Source organism: Abramis brama (genome assembly GCF_963993115.1).
Source record: "Abramis brama genome assembly, chromosome: 15".
NCBI lineage: Eukaryota > Metazoa > Chordata > Actinopteri > Cypriniformes > Leuciscidae > Abramis > Abramis brama.
The window spans coordinates 10,639,127-10,666,495 of NC_139977.1; the positions used below are offsets into that span (position 1 = coordinate 10,639,127).

Genomic DNA, 27,369 nt, shown 5'->3' on the forward strand with positions numbered 1-27,369 from the left:
TTCTGACCGGAAATAGTAGACCATCTGGGTATCTTTGGAATACTCATTTCAACACACTACAATTTGGGACTAACTAATTATATTTTCGAATACTATTTAGGACGGATGGTATGCAAATTGGACGCACAGATGCGGTTTTCGTGCATGTATCTTTAAATGCAAATGAGCTGCTCCTTCCCACCCCGCTTTCCAGAAGAGGGAGGAGCCTGTACAGCGGGTGCATCAGATACTCTGCCAAAAACTAAAACATCTGTTTGGTTTTGATTATCATCTCTATCGCGGTGATAATCAAATCCATCACTTCATCATCATGAAAATGTATTATATGCATGTCCTTTAAAGCCATATCAGTCTAAACTTCTGATATATGGTTTTCTGAGCGCACACATCCGAAGCTCGCGCACAGAAAGCTGGATGTCAGATGTTGCGTCCTATGAGAATTAAACTAAGTTCTCTTTCACGTCTTATTGCGCTTAAACTGTTAAATACACACAGTTCACAAACAGTTGGTTATGTCTAACATAAACAGCAAGTAAATAAATCGTTTGTGTATATTAGATGTGTATTAAAGTGAAAACAGCGTAATATACAGTACCTACTGCTATATATGCTGTTTATATGAATCAAACAACAAAAGAAAAACAGAAAATAACTCACTGCTCTTGATTGAATAACTATAGCTTTACATTTCTTACTCGAATGCTGCTGTTAAATGCTCTGTCGAGGAGATAAACATGGCAGACAGTGTACAGCTCACTGAGGGCGGAGTCTATGCTAATAGGGCAGAGTCGTTAGAAGTCGTGGGCGGGGCCTGTGTATTGTGATGTCACATTGCATAGAAACTGCAAATGGCTTGTTCTGAGACACTGCTTATGATTAATGGGGATTTAAAAAAGGAGTGGGTGGATTTTTACCATTATAGGGTGGTTGTGTACACACACTGCCGACAGACATTTATGTTCAAACATTATGTAAAAATGAATTTTGCATAATAACTTTAACTGTAATTTAAATGTGTGTGTGTGTGTGTGTGTGTGTGTGTGTGTGTGTGTGTGTGTGTGTGTGTGTGTGTGTGTGTGTGTGTGTGTGTGTGTGTGTATGTATGTGTGTGCCTGTGTAGAGCATGAATGAGTAAAGTGTTGAGGTGGTGACTGGAGTCCACTGTCAGTATAATCAAATTTCCTAAAACCATGTTCTCATACTGTTCACATACTGTCATTTGATCACTCATCACTCATCTTGTGACACTGGATCATTTGACATATGAATGGAAAGAAAAAATGAAGTTTTTGTTACACCATCTCAAACATATTCACACAATTGCATGGACCGTGTTTTACCGTGGACTTTGTACTTGTGCCTATTGGTGAGCAAAACACAAATGTTATACATTACTGAAATCCATTAATATACAGTATAATATATTTAATGGAACAATTTTATTATAAAAATGTTTTCACAAATTAATTTTTTTATAGTTTTAAATGAAACTATAACAATTAAAGGTGCTGTAAGCGATTTTAAAGAATTGTGTAGAAAATGTATAGATATATCCCTGAAGTAAGTATGAAGTGGTCGCAGTCAGATTCTTTGTTGGGCCGATCAGAAGGTTTTTGAGGTGCGTTCTCAGTCTGGACAGTTCATTTATAGGAAGCCAGCAGCTGAGAGTGCGATAGACGAACTTTCATGTATTTGGAGGGTGCAAAATGTTTACTATTTCTAATCTATCACCAACAGCTTGCACAGACAAACATCCTAAAACTAATAAGAAAGCAGAGGACTTTTCATCATTGGAGGGAGCCGAGAGATTCTAAGTGCCAGGAAACAGATGCCAATTATGGTTGTCTTTGGGCTTAACAGGTAAATATATTGCTAGCAAAGAGTTCACATTGGCAGAACTTCGGTGACATTTTTTGTGCAAAGTAAGTCCACTGTCAAGAGAGTGCATGAAGACCGATTTTTTTATTCATGTGCCTTTGTAATCTTTAATCAAAATAACTTCCCCTCCCTCTTGTAGCGACATCTCTTCTTTTCTCTGATGATGTGTTTACTGGCACGAGGGCGGGACATCCTGTCACTCACATGAGATCGACCAATAGCAAACCACAACCATCCAATCAATTCCTGATGATTCCCAAAATTAAGCCCGGCCCTACCTTTCTTCTTGTTCGAGAATTTGTCTCACTTGGATGTGCATCACAATAAGGAAGAAAAGACTATCGCAACTTGTTTCATGCTGACTTTAAATTAGATTTTAGTAGTTTAGAATAGTTTTTTTGTAACATATTTTATAGTGAATTGGCATTATTTTTTAGAAATTTAGAAATACAAAAGTGTCATTGATTTCTTTTAGTGCAAAAAATTAAAAAGTTGCTTGGCACGTTTAACACCAATTTTCAGCATTGCTACTTTGCGGTATATTTGGAACTGATAATTAATAGCAAGCTGAAGAGAATGTGTTTGGGTGAAAAATCACCTCTGGTGCAAACATCACAGGAGCTGTTAAACACACAATAGCAGTTCAATCAGAGACTTGTATTGTGCCCACAAAGTTGTATTCCTGAATGCCTCCTTCTGGATGCCTGCCGAGGCTCTGCCGGACAGATGTCTTCCCTAAGAACAATCCTCATCACCACGGAATATAATTGCTACCTTTGTAGGCAGTCGGAGACGCCAAGGACCAGATGAGTGAGAAGAATTAATTAATGGTAACCCATTTAGTGGGCAGCCAAGGGGAGGGGAAGCTCTGAGGCAAACACAGATCCTGATTGGATGAGACTGCAGTGGAAGGTGTGTGTGTGTGTGTGTGTGTGTGTGTGTGTGTGTGTGTGTGTGTATGTGTGGGCCATTAATGTGGAGGCTGGGCTGTGAGGTGGGTGAAGGGACTATAGCTTATAGCACTATAGCTTATTTCTGTATGCGTGTGTGTGTGTGTGTGTGTGTTGTGTGTGTGCGTGCCCATCTCCCAATGTGCGACACAGCAAATGTGTGTTTTTGGGTCGTGGGATTAGATATGCTGCAATTGTTTTCAGCAGGAAAGCAGCACTCTACTGGAAGTGTGTGTATCTTGGATGAAATCTGTGCCGTAGTTGAATACATTACACACACTGACCCAGTGTGACTGACAGATCATGGCCTTGTGCCATTATATGGGACTGGACAAAATCCTTGGAGCTCTAAGAGGTTGTTAAGTACAGGATACTACAGGATAAGGTGCGCATTTGTTTACTCTTTGGGAATGGAGATTTTCCCACCATGCACAAGATTATCTTTCGTGTTTGACTTTGTTGCTGCCCAGAAGAACAGGACAATGCCAAATGCCCTTACAATGTAGCTGACATTTGAAAGTGTGTGGTCCACTTGGTCTAGTTGAACACATTCAATCACAACTAACTAAATAAATAAACAATGTTTTTGAGCATCTGGAAACATTTTGGGATCAAAAGCCCAGAAAATGCTGTCTAGGTAGGCGGCACAGCATGTTTTGAGATACAGCCGTAGTCTATACATCCAATACATAGACAACTTGAAAGCTCCTTCCCATCCCATCTAATGCCACATATCATAAAGGAAATATTAATACTTAAATCCTATAATAGACTTATCCCAGAGACCTCAGAAATAAGAAGGACACTGACTGTGCAGCTTTATGATTTATGTGCTTTGCTCTGATGCTGTTTGTCACTAATTTTTTAATATTTTAAATTATTTTGATAAAGATTTTACAGCTTGTCTGATTTAATTGCATATGCATTATATTAAGTTATATTAAGCATCATTGAGCGGCGTTATATAAATAAAAATTCTTAATATTGCTTAATATTATATTAACACTATCGTTCAAATCGTTTTTGATGTTTGATTTTTTTTGGGGACATCTTTTACATTTTGAATTTGAACATGGTTGAATTTATTTGATTAAAAATACAGTGAAAACTGTATTATTGTGAAACACACACACACACACACACACACACATCTATGTATGTCTGTATATATATATATATATATATATATATATATATATATATATATATATATATATATATATATATATTAAAATGCAATTTATTCCTGTGAATTTTCAGCATCATTACTCCAGTCTTCAGTGTCACATGATCCTTCAGAAATCATTCTAATATGATGATTGGGTGCTCAAGAAACATTTATTATTATTATTACTATTTTTTACACTCTTATAGCCTATAAAAAGTACAACTTGTAGCATATGACTAAATCTGACAAAATAAAGCATTTTTGTGCAGTTTATTTTCAGCGCCCCATACACACTAAGAACACTAAACAGTATGAAGCCTTGTAGGATGAAAATGATTACATTCCATGATATATTCACTGTTTTCAATGACCAGTGCACACATGCAACATATGACGTATTGCTCTTTGTTCTGCGTCTCTTCCATGAGCATCGCGTTTTTAAAATGACCAGTTAAACAGTTTGGCTTATTTTACTACGTTGCGTTCCATTGTAGCTGTTATGAACACAAGAACGCACTAGGACCGCGCAGCGCGTCGGAGCAGAGCGGCAGCAGCGTCTCTTTGTTCAGCGTGCAACATCTCTCCTCCTCCTCCTCCTCCTCTCCTCTCGCGCTCCGTCCGCAGTGACTCTCGCGCTCCTCATCATCACTGCTACACTGGGCTGGATGATTGCAGTGGCAGAAACATGGCTGTGAATCTCAGCAAGAACAGACTGGCCCTCTTAACAGCCTACCAGGACGTTATCAACGAGACGTCGGCAACCGACTGGTAAGATAAATCAAACCTGACTTAAAAAGACTCCTTTCTTTTAGTACGCTGTTACTGCATTGCAATTAAAACAATTAAGCTGGCATTCTAACTATATGCGGATGGGTCGCACAGAATGGGATGCGTGGATTAATGCGTCTGGGATGGATCCTGGATCTCTTGTTTCCTATTTCTGGGGGCTTTTGTTTGATAAATCGACCTTAATTATTTTTTTTGTGTGTTTTTTTGGGGGTAGTTGCATTTTAATAGTGCATACTTTGATACATTTTAGTGTAAATGACACATTTTTAATTTGTTGGCATCTTTAGCTTGTACTCGGGTTTTACACTAGGTTGCAGTTCATGCTTTGACCTCCAGAGAGTTGTGCAAGGGATTTTGTACTGTTTGCTCAGTTCAAGGGAGTCTTCACTACAGCGCTTGTGATTTGCCAGTTAGAAAGCATGACCAGATAATCATGCCAAAACCCAAACATTTGCAGCCTTACTAATTATTTATCTACTGAGTGAAGTATATCAGTAGAAATATTGGAGCTCCTTTCCATTTGCATGGCAGGACAGGGATGGGCGAGGCGACGGCATGTCTGTCAACCTGTCAGCCGTTTATTGTGCTCTCATCTCTATCTTTTGTACCAGACGGAAACGTTACCTCTGTTATAATAATTACTTTCGTCTATATCAGCTTTTTGTACTGCGTATATGTTTTTTTTGTATGGCCCTTGTGTTTGTGGACCCTGTACAGGACAGTGTATCTGATCTCTTTGTGTTGAAACGAAACTGTTAGTTCTGAATCATTAGTAGCCTAATGCGTTGTTGGTTTAGCACCTCAGCCAAAAGTTTGGTTTGGATTATTTTGAGAAAATGTTTTTCGTTGTACAGAGCATAATTTGGACCCTGACTGAATGACGTGTTATGAGTAGGGATAAACCAATATATTGGTCAGGCCCATTGATTTGGCTGATATTTGAGCTTTTTGAGATAGTCAGCATTGGCCAGTTGAGTCTCTGCTTGGCCAATTAACAGTGTTAGTATAAAAATCTACCCACAGCCTGGCTATTATATATATATATATATATATATATATATATATATATATATATATATATATATGTAAATAGTGTAGGATCTTTTTTTTTTTTTTTGGCTATGCAGTACACACGCACACACACAAAAGAAACTGGACATAAAATCAATCACTTTTTCCCTGAAGGATTCATATTCTCTCATTTTCATTGAGATGTTTGTTTTCTGCATCGGCACTCTGTAATTTGCTTGATTATATGATTATATATGAATAAACTGATGTCCCACAGTTGCCACTTTATGTGACATTGACTTGAGGGGAACAAAGACTTTCAGCCTCTGTAAACAGCCGCCTTCCTCTATATTCACCCTAAAACCTTGGTCCAAACAATGCTCCTGTTCTACGTGCGTAAAAACACATGACAATACCAGACGCAAACACTACTCTCCTCTTTCCTGTACCCACATAGTTGACATTATCATTGAGCTAACTCGCATTCCTCTTCCTGGTATTCATCCATGTGTCATTACAATACAACCAACACCACGTTATGGAGCCTTTGTGTCTGGAAAACCTTAAACACAAACTGAACTCTGTGTTTAAAAGATGAGATCAAGCCCAGAGGGTCAGCAGCATTTTACTAACCACCATTCATTGCCAAAGGAACCTGAGGGTAGGCTTCAAAACTGAGTAGATAAAGCTTCTAAACATATTGAGGCGCATCGGACGTGAAAATCAAATTGTCCTGAGTGCATGTGTAAGGTTGGAGGGCGAGTTCCAGGATGTTTTTCATAGGCTAAGGGCTGTCGTAATTATTTTAAAAGGATTTTGATGTGTTGGGTGCCGTAGGGTTTAGAAAAGAAAGCTTTTGAAGTTTGTCAAGGATAGGTGACGCTAAGCCATTTGGGATAGAGAGTTGGATATCAGAGTACTCTCAAATATCAAAGAATTGTTGCAAAGAATGTTCGGGCTGCTGATCTGAAGAAAGCATATGGATATGTGATCCTCAGACCTTATGATGAAGGTACAAGACAAGGGTAGTGAAGCTAGTGGAGTATCTTCTGGTCACCAGTCACATTATATCAGCTGTCTATAGTGCTTCTTAGGCTTCTGGAAGGAATTTTCCAATTTTTCCATTCTTGGTCTTGGTTGGTCCCCCACCCCATTCTTTAGCTCTGTTGGGTCATTGCAGTTTTCATATGTCCATGATTTTGTAAATCAAACTTCAGTCGCTTTGAAAACACATAAATGAACGCAGTGCCACTCTTCACTCTGAAAAACGCAGCACAACAGACTGTATACATCAATTAAATCACAGCCTTTGTTTTGTTCATCGTGTATTGATTAGATATATTTCATATTTCATTAACTCACTAACCTCCTGCATTTCTCTCACGAACCCCTGTTTGAGAAAACCTTTTGTAAATGATAAATAGTTTGTTTCAATCAATATTTCATGTGAACCATTGCAGCAGAAGTGGACCTGCATACACGGTTTCCTTTAACCTCAGAGCTGTTGGAGATTTGTGGGGACCCAATCGCACTGCGGGGCATCATGGCACAGGATGTCTTGTGTAACACTGCAGTAGGAAAATGCAGGAAGAACACAGTTCTTGCAGATTTTACTAACGGCTTTTTAAGCAAGTTACTCCAGTTTAAATTTCACAAACATCCATTATACAGTAGCTTATGTAATTCCAGTAATATAACTAGAGCATGTAAAAGAAAAGATTCCCAACTTGAATTTGGTGGGAAACATAATCATACATCATGATACATATTATGATCATAACAGATCTAGATTAATGACTCAAAGAAATACACCATTAGCATCTACAATTGTTGTTAAAGCTCCTCAAGTGCTACACTCTTAAAAATAAAGGTTCTTTATTGGGATCAATGGTTTCATGAAGAACCTTTAACATCCATGGAACCTTTCCAGCGACCGAAAGGTTCTTTATAGTGGAAAAAGGTTCTTTTAGATTTTTAAAATGTTCTTCACACTGAGAAAAAGTTGTTATTTTAAGATCTGTTCATTGAAATTTATTTTTGGCGAACCAAAAATGGTTCTTCTATGGCATTGTTGAGAAAACCTTTATTTTGGAACCTTTATTATACAAACAGCAACATTTGCCACAACCAAAACACAACCACTGCCTCTTCAGCCAGAAGATGTCTGCTCTTTCAGCTAAGCTCAAGCCTTTTTGGTTTTTGTTTAGGTCTTCTGAGCACAAAGAAAGCACATGAGAGCCCCAGAGACAACTCTTCTGTTTGCATTCGGCTGCCAAGAAATGTCGGTGAAACCACACAGAGGACTGGAGATTCATATTACGCATGGTCTACCAGACTCTGTAAAATGTTACCATTTCCCTAAAAGTGCGGTGTGAAGTCCAGATCTCAACTTCACCTGCGGGGAGTTTATCTCCCACATTCCCACAGTCTGATGCCTGCATTCCTTCTGCATCAGGTCACTATCTTAGTCATCAAGTCATCTATCATGCTGAACCAGTGCTGGGGAAGCTACATTAAAACTGTAGCTTGCCAAGCTACAAGCTACTCAACATTTAAAGTACTGCATTTTCCAGAAAAAAAGTTGCACATGATTATAAGTTGAAATAAATGTTCCCCTAGGGTCATTTTCCTGGTTGCATTCAGACCGCCAGTAGGAACTCTGAAGCGATGCAAGCCGCGCTTGTTGTTGTGACCTTTATTTTGACGGCATGGTGGAAATATATTTTAGAACGCCAGAGCCTGAGCACACAGCGCTCACATTCTCCGTCTTTATTAGTTTACAGTCTGTTTAACAGTCCTGTCTAACATGTTATTAGATAGAACGTTTGTTCAAAGAAAGTAAACAGTATATGCAAAGGTATTAGCATTTGCCTCGTGGTTGATGCCCAATGTTGCTAGCTGAGCAGAAATATATAATCATGCTTCGCTTGGTCCCTTCAAAGTTGCGTTGGATTTTCTCCTTAGCGTAAAGGTTGAGAGGTCCGTCTATCACTGTTTTACATGTTCGTAGAGTTAGTTTTGTGGCATAAATATAGACTATAATTTGTGTGTTTGTGCTGTTTTTAGTGCTGGTGTTTCGCGTGCGTTCAGCCAATCAGCGTACACTTCATATAGTACATATTGTGCTGGTTTAGACCCTACTCTGAAGTAGAAGCTAATTTAGTTCCCCCAAAAGGAGTTCCTTGAACTAAAATTGTTCCTAGTTCCTGTGGTGCGAACACGGCAAAAAACAAGTACTTCTGCCATTAGTTCTCCCAAACAGCAACATAGTGTTGGCCCAGATCTGGGCCACATCTGGTACATGTGGATTCAGCGTGTACCAGATGTGGCCTGAATCTGGGCCGACACTATGTTGCTGTCTGGGCTAGGAACTATGAAAAGGTTCCTAACCCTAACCTTACATCCTACTAATACTCTAATGAGAGTTAGTTGACATGTAGTTGCAAAGTAGTTGCAAGTAGTGGGTGCACACTGTACGATTTTGGGCACGATTTGGCCGTCTGAGACAAATTTTGCAAATCCTAAAAGATTCCTCTGATCCTAGGCTAAAATCTGAAGTCTTGATCGTTAGTTTGACATGTTCACCGACAGCCGATTAATGACCATTGCGATCAAATTTTACCTCGGACGAAATTCTAGCAGAGTCAAAAGGTCCTGCAGTGTGACTTCTCCTACGACGACCGTCAAATTGTCTTTGTTTTTCAAGACAAGCCATGACCAAAATTTACGTTAAAGATTTCTTTGTAGCCACCATTTCAATCCCGCGTATAATGCAGCTCACTGTGAACGAACGTGTCACTGATCGATGATGTAAAACTCCGGACAAGTTTTCTTGCGTGTGTCCATTTTTAACGCGTCTTGACTCTCGTACAGTCTGACATCAATGACAACTGAGATCTTACAGTGTGACATGGCTTACAGCGATGATCATATTCGTACAGTCTGACAAAGAACAATCGTAAAGGACGATACACAGTGTGCGCGCGGCTTAAAGTAGATGACCACACTGTTGAATTAAAGATGAACAGTGAAGATGCTATTATTTAATTCCAAAATCATAACATTTATCTTAATGTTAAATTTATATTGTTTTGCATAAAAGCATGTAAATTAGGCTAACAACATTATATTGAACTTAATTTTACAATAAAAACACTGATTTCTGGAAATGTGTCGAAACATTAGTGACACACATCTTTATTTAAGTAAATATTTGACTCAATTAACTTAAACGAATTGAACTTCTGTCATAACAGAAGTTTAAATGCAAAATAAGACATTTATGCTAATAACCACTACAGCGCCCCTTGTGGCAATGCTGAATATGCTGTATATTTTTGCATTATGCATTGCAGTCTGACAAAGTTTGGAATGCAACGATGCATAAAATGAGTTTTTCAAAGCATCTGTTATCAGGTTTTTGCGTCGAGTAAGTCTAAAGCTGTGGGCACATTAATGTGATAACAATTTCCTGTTGGTATTTCCAACTAAAACTGATCTTAAATGTGGCGGTACTCTGTTACAGTTCAGTTGTGATGCATACTGAAAGAAATGCAGTCTGACTGCAGTATAATTGAAGAGAGGACATGCAGTGTTATCACTTTCCAGACATAGTGGTGCGCTGTGTGGGTAGATGATACTTTGGCTTCTCTCTTCATGGACTCAAGGCTGTCTGTGAAAGGCAGCTGATTCAGATCATGGCTGTGTATTTTCCCTTCTACTCGCCTTGTGAGTGGCATATATTAATAACAAAGACGGCTCCTTGCCTGGCTCTCGACCCTTGACATTACAGGAGTGCAAACATGTCCACATCCCAGCTCTGATAAGATCCAGGCCACAACATTCTCAAAGTTCAAAGTTTAGCATTTTCTGATTTTCATAGATAGCTGGTAAGAACAGCTTTTTTTGTTTGTTGGTTTGTTGAACTCTTTTTTTTTGTCAATATAATCAGTTATCAAATAAAACATGTAAATGCATATACATAAATGCATATACATTGGGTGCACAAAAGTTTTTCCCATCAATTATATTGATCAATTGTTGGGGAAAATGTTTTTGCACCCAATGTATAACATTTACATATTTTATTTTGCATTTACAATATATACATACAGTAGAGACTGTAGATTAATTACTGATCCATTGATTATCAAAATAGTTGTTAGCTGCAACTCTGATTACTGCAGTTATTATGAAGTTGCAGACTATTTGCAGCAGAAGATTTTGAGAAGGAATGAGAACTCTTTTGTGGGAGATTGTTTTCATAACCTCAGCAAATGTGATTCCATATTTAAACTCTACTGGAAATGAAACAAGATCGAAAAATCTTTTTGCTTTTGCTGCGTTGGTTGTGGTTTGACTGTGCTTTCAGCTAATGATTCTTTAATGGTGGTGAACTGTTGATTTACTAATTTGTGGTGTCGACAAGTTGTGTCAGAACGTTTGGCAACTCTTATGATTGTTTTGGCAAAATTAAAATCATGCACGGACACATTTCGCTTGCACACAAGAATGTGGAACAAAGAAAATGTCATGTGGTCATATGAAACTTTCTCAGATATTGTTTCTCAGGAGTTTTAATGGTCATAAATTTCCATAAGGGGAAAATCTTTTTTCATTTCCTGGACAGATCACCAAATTTTGTTCAGACAGTGTATATGAAAGGCCTAAGACGAGGTGACCGATTCGTTTTAGATGGATTTGCTTGTGGGGATGAACATCTGGCAGTTCCTTCTTGCACTGGATTAACTACATCATTGAGAAACTGGTAACAGTGATAAGGATGATTAGGATGACATGGCACTTTTACATCTGGCCAGAACGATATGAGCCATGAGATCACAGTTGGATGATAACAGCTCTGCTAATGTGTTTTGGATGCACAGATAAACTAAACTATTAAATATCTGCTGGTGATACATTTGCCGAAGAGGTTCAACGTAACATGCAAGCTCCTGTTTCAATGCATAGTGAGGTGACGATTCATCCAAAATTTCATTAGACAAAAATGAGCTTTCAGATAGCGAGATCCCACTGAGTTTTGACCTGATGGAACTTCCCATCAGGAAACTCTTCTGCTAAAATAAGTTTCCCAGTTTCCCTCTGGTAACAGCTACTGACTTCCCCACATCAAAAAGCTCTTTGTCTTTTGGCATTGGTCTGTCCATTCATTTCAGTTTTCTTAGTTGGTCTAATTTTAGCTGTGAACAGAAGACCAAAATGTAGTGGTCACTAAGGGCTGTGAATATTTGTGATAGTTCACACTGTTTAATCTTTAATTATTAGGACATGGATGGTGGAAATAAGTAACTTATTGTTCAAACATTTCCCTCAGCCCTGTTAAAACAATTTTCCAAAGTAGTTTACTTCCCTAAGTAGGTCTGAGTGAATGTACAGGTTTTTGAGGCCATTCTCATATTAAACAGTCAAACATGAACAAGTGTTGGGAATTAACTTGCAAGATTTAAAACTGCCTTCTATTCAGGACAATTTAAGTGCTTCATTGGCAGCACTTCTTAGAAGCAGACTAGTGAAATAGCATAAGATTGTCTAGGGTGCTTTAAAGTGGTATTAAAAAAAAACATTGTCTCCATTCAAACGGACATGGGCACAATTTGCTTAGATTATATAACTGAAGAGCCGATTTAGCTGTTTTTGGGTCACCTAAGTTTGGTCAATTGAAAAGTTAATCTTTTTTTACTCTATGAAAGTATTCTCCCAGTGATAGCATTGAAAAGCACACTTAGCTCTGAGCTAAGTACTCAGCTCAGCCCCTCGCTGACATGAACAAAGGTGGGCATTTTTCTTTTTTACGTTGCTCTCTGGAAAACTTTGTTCTGATTGGTCAATCAAAGAATTCTGAGGTAAAATATGTTTGTATAATGGCCCCTATTGTATAATTTAATATTGCGTCAGCAATCACTTTTCATATCTGCTAATGCTAGTTTTATGTCAGTCTTATATCATTCTACACCAACTTCTTATACTTTACAGTTAAATCAGTTTAAGTCAAAACTATACTTCATTTTCATATAGTTATTTATTTTTTATACCCCTGTTTCGCATATTTTGCAATAATGACTGGCTGGTTATGCATGATCACCTACTGACTGAATCTCTTGAAGGTGTTGATTAGTGTTTGAACTCTACATAATTACACTCTCTGATAAAAATAGACCTTGTGCGTCACTGTTTTTCCATTAAAAAATCATTTAAAGGACTTGTCTTATGCTTTATGATAACTGTTGTAGTAAATTGTCAAGAAAGCATGCTACATTACTAAATTGGTTCTATAGGTTTACTTGTTGCACCTATAAGTGGACATCATTGCATTACTGAGATTGGATCTATTTTTAGAGTTATTCTTCATTCAAGGTCATTTATCTCACTACAGGCTCTCAATAGGGAGTCTCAATAACCATCTGCACCAGTTAAAGCTTTAAGATCATCTTTCCTCACTGAAACTGTCAAATGGCTGTGACGTTTCTGGAAATTAGATTCCGATTGAGGGGGAACTTTTGTGGTCTGAATTTGAATTTGAGTTTTAGTACTTTGCAATGAACAAACACAACATGTTCCATGTAGAGCACCAGCATGAATCTCTTTATTTCAGAAATCGTAAACTCAATTGTCACGGATCATCGGCGATGAAGATATGAAAAAATATTTTGAGTGTATTTATTGTCTTTGATTTTATTTTCAGAGACATTTTCAGTTTTCCTCCCTGGATTCTATTCTAGAATATCTTATTTTAAGCCGACAGTGAAATATGTGCTGAAAAATGTGCTCTAATCCTTTTTGAAAATGTATATTTATGTCTCTGACAGGGACTAGGCTTATGCTAGTGGATGAGGCTCGGGGATTTATGGGAAATGATTTGCTTAGTGTGGGTGTCAGTTGAAAGCTCAGAACTATCTGAGACAGGGAAGGAGAGGTGAGGTTTGAATCTGAATGCCATCGTGAAGAGCCTTTTATCTTTGAATATGTTTCCTATGGCGTTCATAGTGCAAATGAGAGACACATTTGGTCAAGTCAAATCTCCTTCATTTATATAGTACTTTTACAATACAGATTGTTTCAAAGCAGCTTTACAGTGATAATGGGAAAGTAATGGAACAGAGTAATGGACAATTCATGTTTTTGATTGATTCATTTCTGTTGAATAAATCATTAGTTATTAACTTAGGGGCCGCTTACACAACACCATTTTCAACTGAAAATAGAAGAATTTTAATGCGTTTTGGCCGTTCATTTACACGACAACGGCGTTTTGGTGGCCTGAGAATGCAAACTTTGAAATAGAGTTCAAAGTGCAAGTTTTTGAAAACGATACCGTTATCATCTCTGTGTAAACTTCAAAAACGTGAATCTGTGAAAACGGTGACTCATTATCACTTAGGGTCACTTAATCTATAAATAAACATTATGTCTTCATACATTTCATGTTTCTAAAGTCACTGGCAGTGGCTCGATCTTTTATCCTAAAATTTAGAAGTGATTGGTGAATCATGATTTTTGCGTGAAAATATTTATTCTCGCGTCTTACACACAAAAATACATGTGTATGCACAGTTAGTGAATGAGACGTTGCTATTTACACATGCACAGATTTCTAATTGAAAGTGGAGTCTGATATGTTGATGTGAAGAGCTCAGTGCACTGTCGAGTTAGTTTTGTGCGGTCGCGAGTGGAGGTTGGCGTCGCAGTGAGCACTGAGTGCCCCTGTGAAGACCATCTGGCTGTGTGCTTAGCCTCGCTCTCATCCACAATAACATTCGCCAAGATTAATTCTGAATCCTGCAACAAGAGAAGTTTGCTTGCCTGTCTGCTGATTTGGGGGGATTTAAGGAAGAGGAAGATGTACTCTGAATGACAAAACTACCAGATCTAGCTAGTTCAGCTAACCACAGTGGCCAGTGGTTGTAAGTCTGCTAAAGTGAGATTTTCTCATTGATAGTTTGTTGATAGTCTGATAGTTTGTGTCTGCACACACTAACTGTGAATTTTCATATCAGCCAGGAAAATGGTTGAAATGTGTAGTGATGCACCAAAATAATTTTTTTACCAAAACACTGAAACCAGAAATAAAGCTTCAGTAATTAAATTTGGATAATTGAATTAATTAATTATAAGTTGCTATATTTATATAGCATTTAATACATTTCAATCTCCTCAACCACGACCAATGGATGATGCGACGGCAGACATATTGCGCCAAAACGCCAACCACACACCAGCTTATTGGTGGAGAAGAGACTGAGTGATGAAGTCAATCAGTATAACTGACAGAACAGAATTGTCTGATTCACAGGTAAATAAAAAATGTAGATATTGCAACTAATGGTTGATATTTTTTAACATATTGCTTCATTTTTGTGCGTCCACAACACGGATATTTTCAACTGTTGTATGAAATTGACACTAGCACAGCCAAAACGCATCATCAGAGAACCACCAACTGTTTTAGTCGATGATTTTGGCCCTTCAAAACTATTTCAGACAAATTGCTTTTCGTTTTTGGCCGAACCTTTTTAGTTGCCAAAATTTCACTAGAAATGTGTGCTAAAAAACTCATGTAGTCACACAGCCAACATTTTGAAATACACAAAATACTTTCAAAATGGCTGTTTGCATATTTCTTGTTTTTTATTTCTAAAGTGAAAATAATTAACCTATAATAATAATTATTTTAATGCAGATTTCCCAAGCACGTTCAAGACAAACAGATCCTTTCAAAAGCTTACAGCATTGGTTCAGCCAAAGTTGCTTTGTCTGGCCTGGTCAGGATGCAATGATTTGATAGTGCCACAGTGTTTACACTTTTTGTTCAAATCAACCTGCCAATGCATTATGTATAGTTTTCTCAGCATATTAAGTTATGAGAAAATATTTTATCATATGAAAAAAATTCACACTTCCTCTTTAACTGTTGGACGGCTGATTTTTATTTTAAGCTTGATGGTTTCCTTGCAGTTAGCTTAGCTTACGTTTTGGGTACATGGATACCCTTGTGAAAAAGAACACTTTAGCTTACTCTTAAAAAGAGTACTTATTATAGAAATAATATACTTTAAATGAATATACTTTAGTGCAAACTGAATGTTGTTTTCAGACACTTAATTGCATGTTATGCACAATTAAATGAAAATGTGTTATAGTTAAAATTTATATTAAATTAAATTACATGCAATTATACCCATTTAAGTAGAATGCACATCTTTATATATAATTGCATAATTACTTCTACTGTCTTTGAAATATGGTTAAAACCTTCTGCCAAATGTAATGACAAGCATTTATGATAAACTAAAATATAGTTTATTAGTAATATAGTATTTTCTTTTGAATTTTTTTTTCATGTGTTTATTATATTTGCAATTACACATTATGATGAAGTTGCAATTTAGTAAAATTAAAATATATTAAATATCAAACTACTTTACATGTGCTTTAGTATGTTAGTCAACATCAAAATAAGTGTACTTTAAAGTGTGACAAAAGGTTATAATGATTTAAAACGCATATAAAAGTGTACTCAAGTGTGTTAAGAAACACAGTCATTAAAGTATAATATCTTTAAATACACTTAAGTGGCCTTTTTTCATTTATATTATATTATCTGTAAGTTTTTTAATCAGCGTTAATATACATTTTATCTGTAAATTGTTTAATCAGCGTTTCCCATACATTGATTTATCTGTGGCGGCCTTCCACAATATCAACATTGACCGCCACAAATAGATTTCAGTGCTTCCATTTCATAGACTGTCGTGGCTGGAAAATATATTTAAATTCATTTAATGTCATGTTTTGCGCCATTTCTGGTCTCTTCACTCACCTGATCAGCATGTGATCAGCTTCGCGTCTCAGTTCAAAGTGAATGAATGCAGTGAACTCTATCTGTTCATGTGCTGAGTTTAGCGGGCATTTGGGAACACAGCTACGCATTATTTTCACATTTGCATAGTTGATGATTACAGCATTTCACTGGATTTGTAATGAGACGCATTTGTAAACTTATTTTCCGCCAAAATAAAAGCTCGACTGCTGTTTCCGTCACGGGTTTATCTCTTGAATGTATAGAAATTAGGACAAAACTAATAATAAAAGTTTAATTTATTTTTCAATGCATTTGTTTTACAATATATGGTTATTAACCACTCAATTTCGCAAAATTTGTTTCGCGTACCTACCCCGAATTGACAAAATAAAATAAAATTCTGTATCAAAATATATAAGGAAAGACCAGTACTTTGTTTAGGCTTGGTTTGTAGGGAATTACAAACCTGCGCACATATATTCAAACGCACATAACTATAGAACCAATTCTTAATGCGCATGTGAACGCCATCAGCGTTTATCACAGGTTCGTCTTAGCGGCCACTAATTTAATAACAAATGATCGTTGCGATGGAAGCGAATCAATCAAAACTAACTTTAGCTGGAAAATAACTTCATTAAAGAACCGCTATAAAGCCAAAACAATCTCTGATACCTTAAATTATACGTTTATCTCTGTAAAGCTGCTTTGAAACAATCTACATTGTAAACGAAGATGACATGACTTGACTTATTACTGTCATAGGAATATATTATTATTATTATTATTATTATTATTATTATTATTATTATTATTATTATTAGCTCTTCATTTTGAACTCTCAAAGTGCACCTTTAACTTTAAAATGTACCCCATGACCCCCTGGTGGGACCGAGGTCCCCCCACCACACATTTACAAAATCCTGTGGGAAACACTGTAATATACTTTTATAATTTGAAGTAAACAAGTGCACATTCCATACAAATATGAACACTTCTTTTTCACAAGGGAGCCATTAACATTGTTCAAAGTCATATGGCTCCAGTCTCTATCTCTTGATGATTTAACTCAGTAAATCAAGGTCTTGGACTTGCTCACCATGTCGGGAGGGCACAATTTGTCTAAAGGGCACGTTTTGGCAGGCCGGCTGGGTATTCAAACAAGCAGGCGGCCAGACCGGCTCCCAGCCTGCAGGGACAAGATAACAACCATGATGTTGGAATCAGTACATCAGTATATTTAGACCAATGGCAGTCAGTTGGTCGGTTTTGGACACTCACACTACCTGTTGGCTCCGACAGGCTCTGTACCTGCCATTGAATGAAGTCCAAATCCCTCAACACTGTAATCTGTATCAATCCCAGAGAATTAAGGACACAGATTTACACAAGTCCCCACATATGCAAGAATGACACAGTTTAAAGAAAAACACACAAAATGCATATGAGTAATTTTACCATTTAGGTCAGGTTCTTTGGAGCTTCCGGGGGAATTAGCCTAGTCCTTATTAACATTTAGATGCTAGTGAGAACCATTTTGATGTCATTTCACCCAAATTATAATGAAATGGGTTCAGATCAGGCAGGGTTTTTTAATATATTTTTTAATTCCAGGATCGTTTAACCACATGGCTGTACCTCAAGTGATTTGTACTACTAGTTTTGGTCTTTTTGATTTTAAATTTGAGAGGAATAGGAGATATTCTGTGACAGAGGATTAGGGAATTGGGGCCAGATTTATTTCCCCACACCCACAGAGCGGCAGGACAAATGCTGAATCGCATTCAGAAAGCCTCAGCTGAAGCTATTGATCAAGTGAGCTGCAACCTACTTGAGCCGATCAAAGTTAAATGTCACAGAGACATGAATACTGTATGCATGAATGAGTATTCAAATGCACATAAGCAAAACAATCAATCAAAAGTACAAAGGCAGCGCTCTTGTTAGTGCAGGATTTAGGTTAAATAAAAAAATAAAGCTATGAAACTCAACTTTGCCTTAACCAAATCGATTTGCTCTTGAACAAGTAATAGATTAATAAGACCTAAGATGTACCGTTTGATATACTCAAAATGAATTATATCTTGTTAACTACTATCTACATAAGAGCCAGTGAGACTGGCCGATATGAAGCTGTTCTCCTCGGGTACATGAGCGCTGAGCGGCCGCTGATGGCCTGGAGCTCACATCTCTGAAAACGTCTAAAAAAATCGTCAAATAGGTTCTATGTTTATATATAAATCGCATATTTGAGGTCTAAACAACTACATTCTTGTCTAAAAATAGCATATTTGTACGAAATGCTGCAGTGTAGGTCCGGTAGAAATTGTGAAATGCTTTCCGTGTGATATTAGTGTAATATTGGATGGATATTGGTTGGAAAAGGCTCTCAGCCAATCAGATTTGAGAACCAGGACTAAGTGTTGCATAAAGTATAATAAATCTCAAATAAAAGTTTATTTGTCGAGAAAGTTTGCGATTGTGAGGAATTTGTAGATGGTCGCGAGATAGCACTGAAAATACACAATGAACATGAATGTTAAAAGAATACCAAACATTGGTATGATTGAGTTGTTGTTTTTATTGCGTTGTGTGATATATATAATTAATTACACCAAATAAAGACCAAATAAATAGCATTTAAATATACGTAATACACACTTTTCAAGGTTGTGGTCGGTAAGATTTGGTAATGTTTTTGAAAGAAGTATCTTATGCTCATTTATTGAATCAAAAATACTGTAAAATTGTGAAATATTATCAAAATTTTAAACAACTGTTTCCTCGTTTAATACATTATAATATGTAATTTATTCCTATGATGGCAAAGCTAAAATTTTCAGCACCATTACTCCAGTCCTCAGTGTCACATGATTCTTGAGAAATCATTCGGATATGATGATTTGATTCTCAAGAAACGTCTTATTATTATCAATTTTGAAAACAGTTGTGCTGCTCAATTTGATGAATTGAAAGTTCAAAAGAACAGCATTTATTTGAAATAGAAATCTTGTAACATTATAAATGTCTTTACTGTTACTTTTGTTCAATTTAATGTTTCCCTGCTGAATAAAAGTATTAATTTCTTTAAAAAAAAACAAAAAAAAACTTACCACAAACTTTTGTACGGTAGTGTACACTCTATATATGGCTGAAAGTTGCTAGTAATATTGTTTTAGTGTCATCATTATCATAGTCCCAGTATTCTTCGGTTATTTACAGCTGTGAGACAACAGATCGGCAGTTATGGTGCAGGCTGCATCAATAAAATACACACAATTGATTCTTTAAAGCAGTGTCTCAGAAGCAATAGTGTTTCTGCAGCTGGAGATTGATTGTCTTTGTGTCTCTATTCCTGTGGATGTTGTCCTTCCTGCTGATTATGAAGGCATTTTACATTTGAGAAATTTGGAGGTTTGAAAAAATGGATGTCAAGCTAAGAGATTAGGAAGTTAAGAGAAGATTTAGGAGGAGAAAGACTGAGAGAGTATGATGTCTGGATATAAGAATGATTGTAGATCTTAGCGTTTTGCTGAGGTAAGCACACTGCTTAAGCGGAGGGGGCTGAGGGGGCATGGGGGGGATTGATGGGTACCGGTTTAATGCCAGGCCATGGAGACACCGCTCTGATCTGTTCTTTCTGGCCGGATATAAAAAACGACTACACCCAGACAGAATATCCAAATCTCCCCCGCCTAATTCATCTCTGTTTGTTCTGTCTCTTGTACTGGGTACAACTTAAACCCCATCGGATCACCCACCCAGTGTCCAGTCAATGGCTGATCCTTTTGCACTGACTTTTGGTGGCAATACTAAAGGCCTTTAGCTGGGAGATGAAACTGCACCAGGCCACGTCATTCCTGGCAAAGGATCTCTTTTCTGCTCTGGTGGGGGCAACCGGATTGCCGCAGTGGAATTTTAATACCCTGCAGGCATCAATCAGTCGGAAAGGAGCTCGGTACATTCCACCTATGTTTGCCGTTTCCTGTCTCCCTTCTTGGTCATGTTACAAATTGGTGTGTGGCAAAGAATGCCAGTTGGACTTGTGTTAGAAATTGCCAAGAACATATCAGATGTTGACCACAGCTATAAATGTACACAAATGTGTTTTTTTCCAAGGTTGTAGCCAAGTTTGAAATATTTTTGTTTGCATATAACAGGGTTTCACTTTTGCAAACCCTTGCTGGTTTTCTGTATATACTTGTGACGCACCATGCCCATTTAAATCAAATGAATTTGTAGTATTCTCTGACTCAGCATAAGAGTAAGGAATACTAACAATTAATTCTGCCCATAATAAGGAAAAGAAATATCTTTCAAAAATGTTTGTATGTACCAAGTTGGTTTCATATGGTTTTGAATTTTCATTTTCAAGAAATGTTTAAATTAAATAACTAAAACATTTCGTGTGGTGTAAGAAACTTCTTGTGGTTCTTTACACCATGAATACATGTGAGTGTACACAACAAGTTTTGGGGGAGTCGCACCACATGTCATTCTACAACCTGAACTAACATTTCCTTGTCATAAAAAAGGTCAAACGTTTCTGAATATTGGTTATCAACAGCTTTAAAATCTTTCTGCTTGAGAGGGACATTTTTTGATGATGAGCCTCTGTCCTGCAGAGCCAGAAACTGAGCCAGAGTTAGATCTGCACAAAATAGATAGGTACTTTGTGTCGGTTTTCAATGGGATAACAGAATGAGACAGGTTTTTCATAAATTAGAGTGCTAACCTTCCTTTTGGTGACACATTGAGTCAGCGTGAGGTTATGTAAGTCAGGAACTCGTTCCTTTTCATAAAGCTCAATAGATAAATTACTAATTCTTTTGTTCACATTTTTCAATCCCTTTACCAAAGCCAGCTGTTTTTTTAGGAATTGTTTGAACAAGAAAAGGTCTGCCAATGTCGATGCCTTTCCTTGTCCAAGAATAAAAACGCCACAGTGGATATCTTGCCTTCATTCCGAGAGCGAAGATCCATGATTGATGCGGCTACAGGAGTCTAGATAACTGTCCCCGCTAAATTTAGCCATGGAACGACTGGGACTGTAATTGAAAACGTAAGAGGGATGCTGCACTTTTTTTAAAATCAGGATCCAATCTCTGATCACCCTTCGAGATTAAAGTGTACCTAATGATAAAAATAACCAAGGATTGACCCGGACATGTCCTGTACTTTAAAACGTTTTTTCTTGACTGGTTTGTCCAGGTTCTAATGGCCTCCTTGAATCTTACAGCCCGACAAGCAAACCCATATTTAATCTAATCTTGGTGATATTTTTGTTGTGTGTTTTTGTCCATGCCTTTTCCCCCTCTAAAGCCAAAGTCATTTAGAGACACAGCAAACCAACAAAGAACCGAAGCAAATTGCTGATTGACGTACTCAAACCCATGTGTGGTTCCCATAACAAATCCTACTTGTGATGAGAAACCTCACAAATAATCCAGTCCTGAAATGTAAGGATGTTTCATTTTAACCCAGTTTTTGGACCTACAGGCCCTGAGATTAGTTGTCAAGTCCATCCAGATCCATTTCCCCTTGTTAACGGTCTGGAAGCTTCTGTGGGTGTTTTGCGTGGATAACAGGATTTGCCCCTGATGATGGAGGCAGTTTCACAAGAATGGCATCAGCGCTGGCGTGTGATCACAGCGCAGCGTTGGACAGAATGGAGTGTGAATCTCTCCAACTTCTACTGACGGCACTGGCGACATATTTCTGAGATTTCAGTGCCCCAGAAACACATGAACATCATGGTACTGCAGTTGAGTTAATGATTGTGCTCAACAGGGGCTTTTATTGGGGTATTTCATAGTGATGCATGAACATCTTTGATTGAGATTGAAACCAAAACTTCTGGACTCAAACCAAATCAAACGGAAAAAAGATTTTCCCTTCTTTGCAATAACTATCAGTTATTTTTAGAAGAATCCTAAGAAACCCTTGAACAATAACAGTAGAAATCCTTGCCAACACCAGACACTACTGTGTATCTAGTATTATGATACAGTTCCACCCTTCTTGGATCAAATTAAATATCAAGTACAAATCATCAGATCTTCAAAATAGACAAATTATCTTGATCTCAAGCTCTGAGGATTTTAAATTCAATTTTAGGGCAGCACACGTACTGTAAGCAAAGGGGTTTTCCACAAAGCCTTGATGAATAGTCTTGGTTGGCAGACGTACCAAGAGTATGTCCTGTTTTCCCACCTGTTTCTCTCTCTCGTATTCACCATCTCTGCCTGTCTCTCTTTCTGTTTCCATTCACATATGACACTTTTATTTTCATTTTCACTCTTTTTCGGTGCTTTTCCAGGCCCACCACTTGCTCACAGCTATGCTTTTTTTGTTTATGTATATACCATTTATACATGGTCCTGTCATTCGGGACAGGAGTTGGGAAGAAATGTCACTCACAGATTACCCTTACCACCACTCAACTCGAAAGCAGTGTCATTGCTAATTTGACTTTCAGTTGTCACAGGCTATATCTAATATACTTGCATAATTCACCCTAACCTCGGTGTATCTCAATGTCATGTTTGTTTTCCTTGTGGTTAATGGTCAGAGAGTTTTCCAAGGGTTATGCAAGCACATGACACAGCAATGCAACAGACCTTAGTCAGTTTAGATGCTATATGTTATGTGACGCTATGTTATGTGAGGTATGTGAGGGATGAAAGTACAGTTTGATCAAAATGTCATATTATATAAAAAGGGAAACTTCACACATAAAAACAAAGAGGTTTTGTCATCATTTACTCCCCCTCATGTCATTCCCTGTGAAAAAAGAAGTGCACTTAATTGTATTGAATGTGCACTTGTAGTATACAAGGGCTTTTGGATTTTTGCTGAAAATAAGCTCTGTGACAAACAAAAGTTTTAATTCATCATGATAATCCAATTGCCAGAAGAATTTTCTGATCACATTTACTTAATTACAATCAACATGCAATTAAGTGTCCGAAAACATATTCAGTTCACTCTTATTATATTATATTATTACGTACCTTTTTTCACAAGGAGCACCAAACCTTAATGGCTTTCCTTTTTCTATGGAACTCTATTGAAATAAACATATTTTTGGGCCACATTGACTTTCATTGTTTGTACAAAATAATGACAATGTCCTTGTTACGCGTTACATGTAGTTACTGTAGTAATAACTATAAATTATGCATAATTACATGCAACTAACCATAAACCAAACCCTAATCCTAACCCTATAGTAAGTACATGTAGTTAATTAATTATTAATACTCAGTACTTAAATGCATAATTACACTTGAACACAGACACCTTATAATAAAGTGTAACCAATATTTTTTGTGTGTTCCACAGAGTAAAGGAAGTCATACAAGTTCGGAACAACATGAAGATGAGAAAATGATGACAGGATTGTCATTTTAGTTGTCATTTCTTTAACAGCCATTTAAGAGTAGTGCAGTGTAACAAAAAAAAAATATGCCTATTATAGTTGGCAAAATCTCAGTGGTTTAGCATCAACTTCAGTCTTGACTTTATTAGTGCACCCGATGATATATTCTTACAGTGCTCTAATCTTAGCAAAACACTCTCTTAATCCATTTCAAAGCTCTGCATTGCATGCTTCCAGAATTAGCAAGAGGTCCTTAGGAAGCACACGGTGGCAATTTTTGGGACAAAACTCCCACTGCCAGGCTTATAGTGTGCTGGTGACCAAGAAACAAATCTGTGTCAAGCCCTAGTAGAAGCAGTCTGCTGACTCATATACTAGCATCTACTCCCTGAGGAAAGACCATCCTTGGCACTTTACTAAGACTGATCCCTTATATATTCAGATGAAGGACTGTTTTCACCAATGTAATCCATATGCATTGCATCCTGTTTTTCCTAATAGCTGGGTAGTACACATGGGCTGTAACCACAAGCCAAGTCATCTGTGGCTTCAACATGTTGTTTTCTTCCTCTGACAGATGGCTAGTCAATATTCAGTGTGAAATGGTGGTACAAATTATGTTTGTTTTCCATTTGAGCTGTGCAGTTTCAATTGCTGACGCTGGTGAAATCCATAGAGGGCCAGTGGATATACTATTATTATTTATTGCAGTCTACCATAGATCTTCCTCCATTTTGAGTTTCACATTTGTAGCTTTTTATTTTTTCTTGAAAACCACTTATAATCTTATAAAGATGTCTTGCACCAGAAACAATCCGAATTTTCTGTATTTGCACTGTACCTTTAAGACTTTTTCAAGGTAAATTAGCTCTTTTTTGATTGGCTAACCTCTGAAAAGTTCACATTGTCACATTCTTCACATCAGGATGACCAACTTACTGAATAGGCTCTGATAAGCTTTTAATTGTTGATATTACAGTATGTCTACAGTATCCCTTGTGAAGTAAAAGAGTACTTATTGTGAAAACAATATACTTTAAAAAATATACTTAAAGGAGAACTCCGGGCAATTTTTAAGTTAATCTTGATCGTTATACCTTTGTGAGTACTGTCTATAGAAAAAAAAAACGAATCGGATTGGTGCTTGCAACAGGGAGCTGCTACAGCTAATGCCCAGAGCTCCCACTCAGCTAAAACGGCAGTTATGGGGGCATATACATAAAGAGTGTCTTTGTGCCTCTTAACAGACACAACATGCAATTAAAATGTCTGTCCAACATGAACAGGGCCCTTACATGACAACAAGATGCGTTTAGCAACTTAGCCATTGTTTAAATTCACCTAAATATTGTTTTAGACGGCTAGCTGTAGTCTCGCGCTGAAGTCCCGTGCGAACTTTTTGAAGTGTCAAAGTGGTAGTTGGAGTGTCAATGGAGGGACAGAAAGCTCTCAGATTTCATCAAAAAGATCTTCATTTGTGTTTCAAAGATGAACGAAAGTCTTACGGGTTTGGAACGACATGAGGGTGAGTAATTAATGACAGAATTTTCATCAAACTAACCCTAAACTAACCCCTATAGGATTTGTATTGGCTATTTCCTAACATCTTCTAAGGGAATGACCAAATTTGGTGAGAAACTGAAACCTTATCCTGCCACCCACGGTCTTGTGTATAGAGATGAATCATGTTTTTTGTGGTCCTGTCTGAATTTTAATCATATTATCATGGTCACAAGGGGGTAGATATGATTCAGTCAATAACTGTAAGTAAAAAAAACCAGACCTCCAGCACTCAAAGAGCTGCCACTTCTAGAGCTATTTGTGTTGTATAAAAAGCGAAACAATTTGCTCAATCATTCATTGAAATTTTCACGGTCGGATTTTACGAGGCCCTTAATTTGTTGGCCATGCAACACCAAAGCAACACGGCTGTAGTAGCCAGCCAATCTAACGGTTTTATGATGTGTGACTTAATCAAACCTCCTGTGGGTATTGTTCCCTTTTTCACTGAGGTGATTGTAAAACGTTAATGTAGTTAGTAGACAGATGTGCTCAGAGCTGGATTTATGTAGTTCGAGTCGGGATGGTGGAAGGGTGAGTGGGTTGACTGAAGCATCAGGCTATTCTGGATCATTCTTTGTTGTTCCTGTTCTCTTACTCACTGCTGCATCTGCCAGTTCCACCTCTTTGTTTCCCAGTGACGTTTCTTTTGTGTGTTTCATTGATGAAGTGGAAATGACCCCTGCTGATGTGGTATCAGCCCACTCACTAGTGGACATCTGGACAGTCACGGCTGCACTGTCCACACAGATGGTCCTTTCAGAGCGACTAGTGAAAAGATCGCAGGCCAGCGAATGCAGTGACATTTTGAGAGGCTGATGAAAGCTCAACTCTTGTCATTGATCCCATAATTTACACCCCAGAAAGGATTTTTAGGACCATTTTTGTATTGTTTTCCAGTTGAAATATTCAAGCATCTTTGAAACACAATATATTTACTTGAGAAGCAAAATTAAATATTTTGAAGTAAACCTTACTAACGTTTATTAGATTTACATTCAGTTTGATGTAATTTAAAGTTGCAGTCCGTAGCTTTTTTGGGTTAAAAATTATCCAAAATAATTTTTTGAGCAAGTACATAACCAACCAGTGTTCAAAACTATCTGCTTGCCTTAGCTCGATTCAAAATGCGTGTGAGGATGTTTATAGCTTTTTCTCACAGCACTTGTGTAATTAATCTTATCAATTTGATGGCGGATCCAGAAAGGTTCAAACGACAATTACCAGTGACAACTGGAGATTCACCCGTTGTAAAATGCAAAAGACTTCGGACTTCGGAGAAAAAAAGAGACTGCAACCGGCCCATGCGAAAACAAGGACAAATATCGGAAGGGCATTAAATGTAGTCACGCAATGCTGATGTTGTTAACATTAACAATTTGAGAACAAAGTATCATTTGCACGGTTTGACGTGACAATTACGGCAATGCTTTTTTCCCCTTAGTTGGTCAGAACAAAAGTGGATGTTACTTACTTGTTCAGACGACATTTTCCGGTGAAAATTCTTATGTTGGTCATACTTCCAAAAAGTAGAATCTGTGATTGCGAATGACAGTATCCACACTAACGCGGCGACTAACAGCCACACATTCTCCTCAAAACATTGGATTTATCCGCGCTGTGCCGTGCCGAGGCACAACCCAAGTAAAGTTGATAATTCCGCGAATAACTGCAATTGCAGATTTCGAACAGAGATGGCGACAAAGAGGGAAAACTGCGGACTGCAACTTTAAGCTGAAATGACTTAAACATCCAAGTTGATTGAACTTAAAAATGTAAGGCATTAAGAAATAGTCTCTCTTGCTATGCTGTA

General features: G+C 37.4%; 1 protein-coding gene across 11 annotated transcripts in view; it reads left to right on the forward strand.

The window, feature by feature from the left end:
- Nucleotides 1–4,541: 4,541 nt before the first annotated feature.
- dbn1 (drebrin 1) overlaps nucleotides 4,542–27,369 on the forward strand; it is an 83,095-nt gene continuing 60,267 nt past the window's right edge. For 8 of the 11 annotated variants that reach the window (XM_084136353.1, XM_084136360.1, XM_084136356.1 and 5 more), the window contains exon 1: nucleotides 4,593–4,764. In XM_084136353.1, coding sequence (XP_083992479.1) covers nucleotides 4,682–4,764 — 83 coding nt within the window. In that variant the 5' untranslated portion in view covers nucleotides 4,593–4,681. Of the gene's footprint in view, nucleotides 4,765–27,369 lie in introns of all 11 variants that reach the window. The other 3 variants (XM_084136354.1, XM_084136355.1, XM_084136359.1) reach the window with 2 other exon arrangements.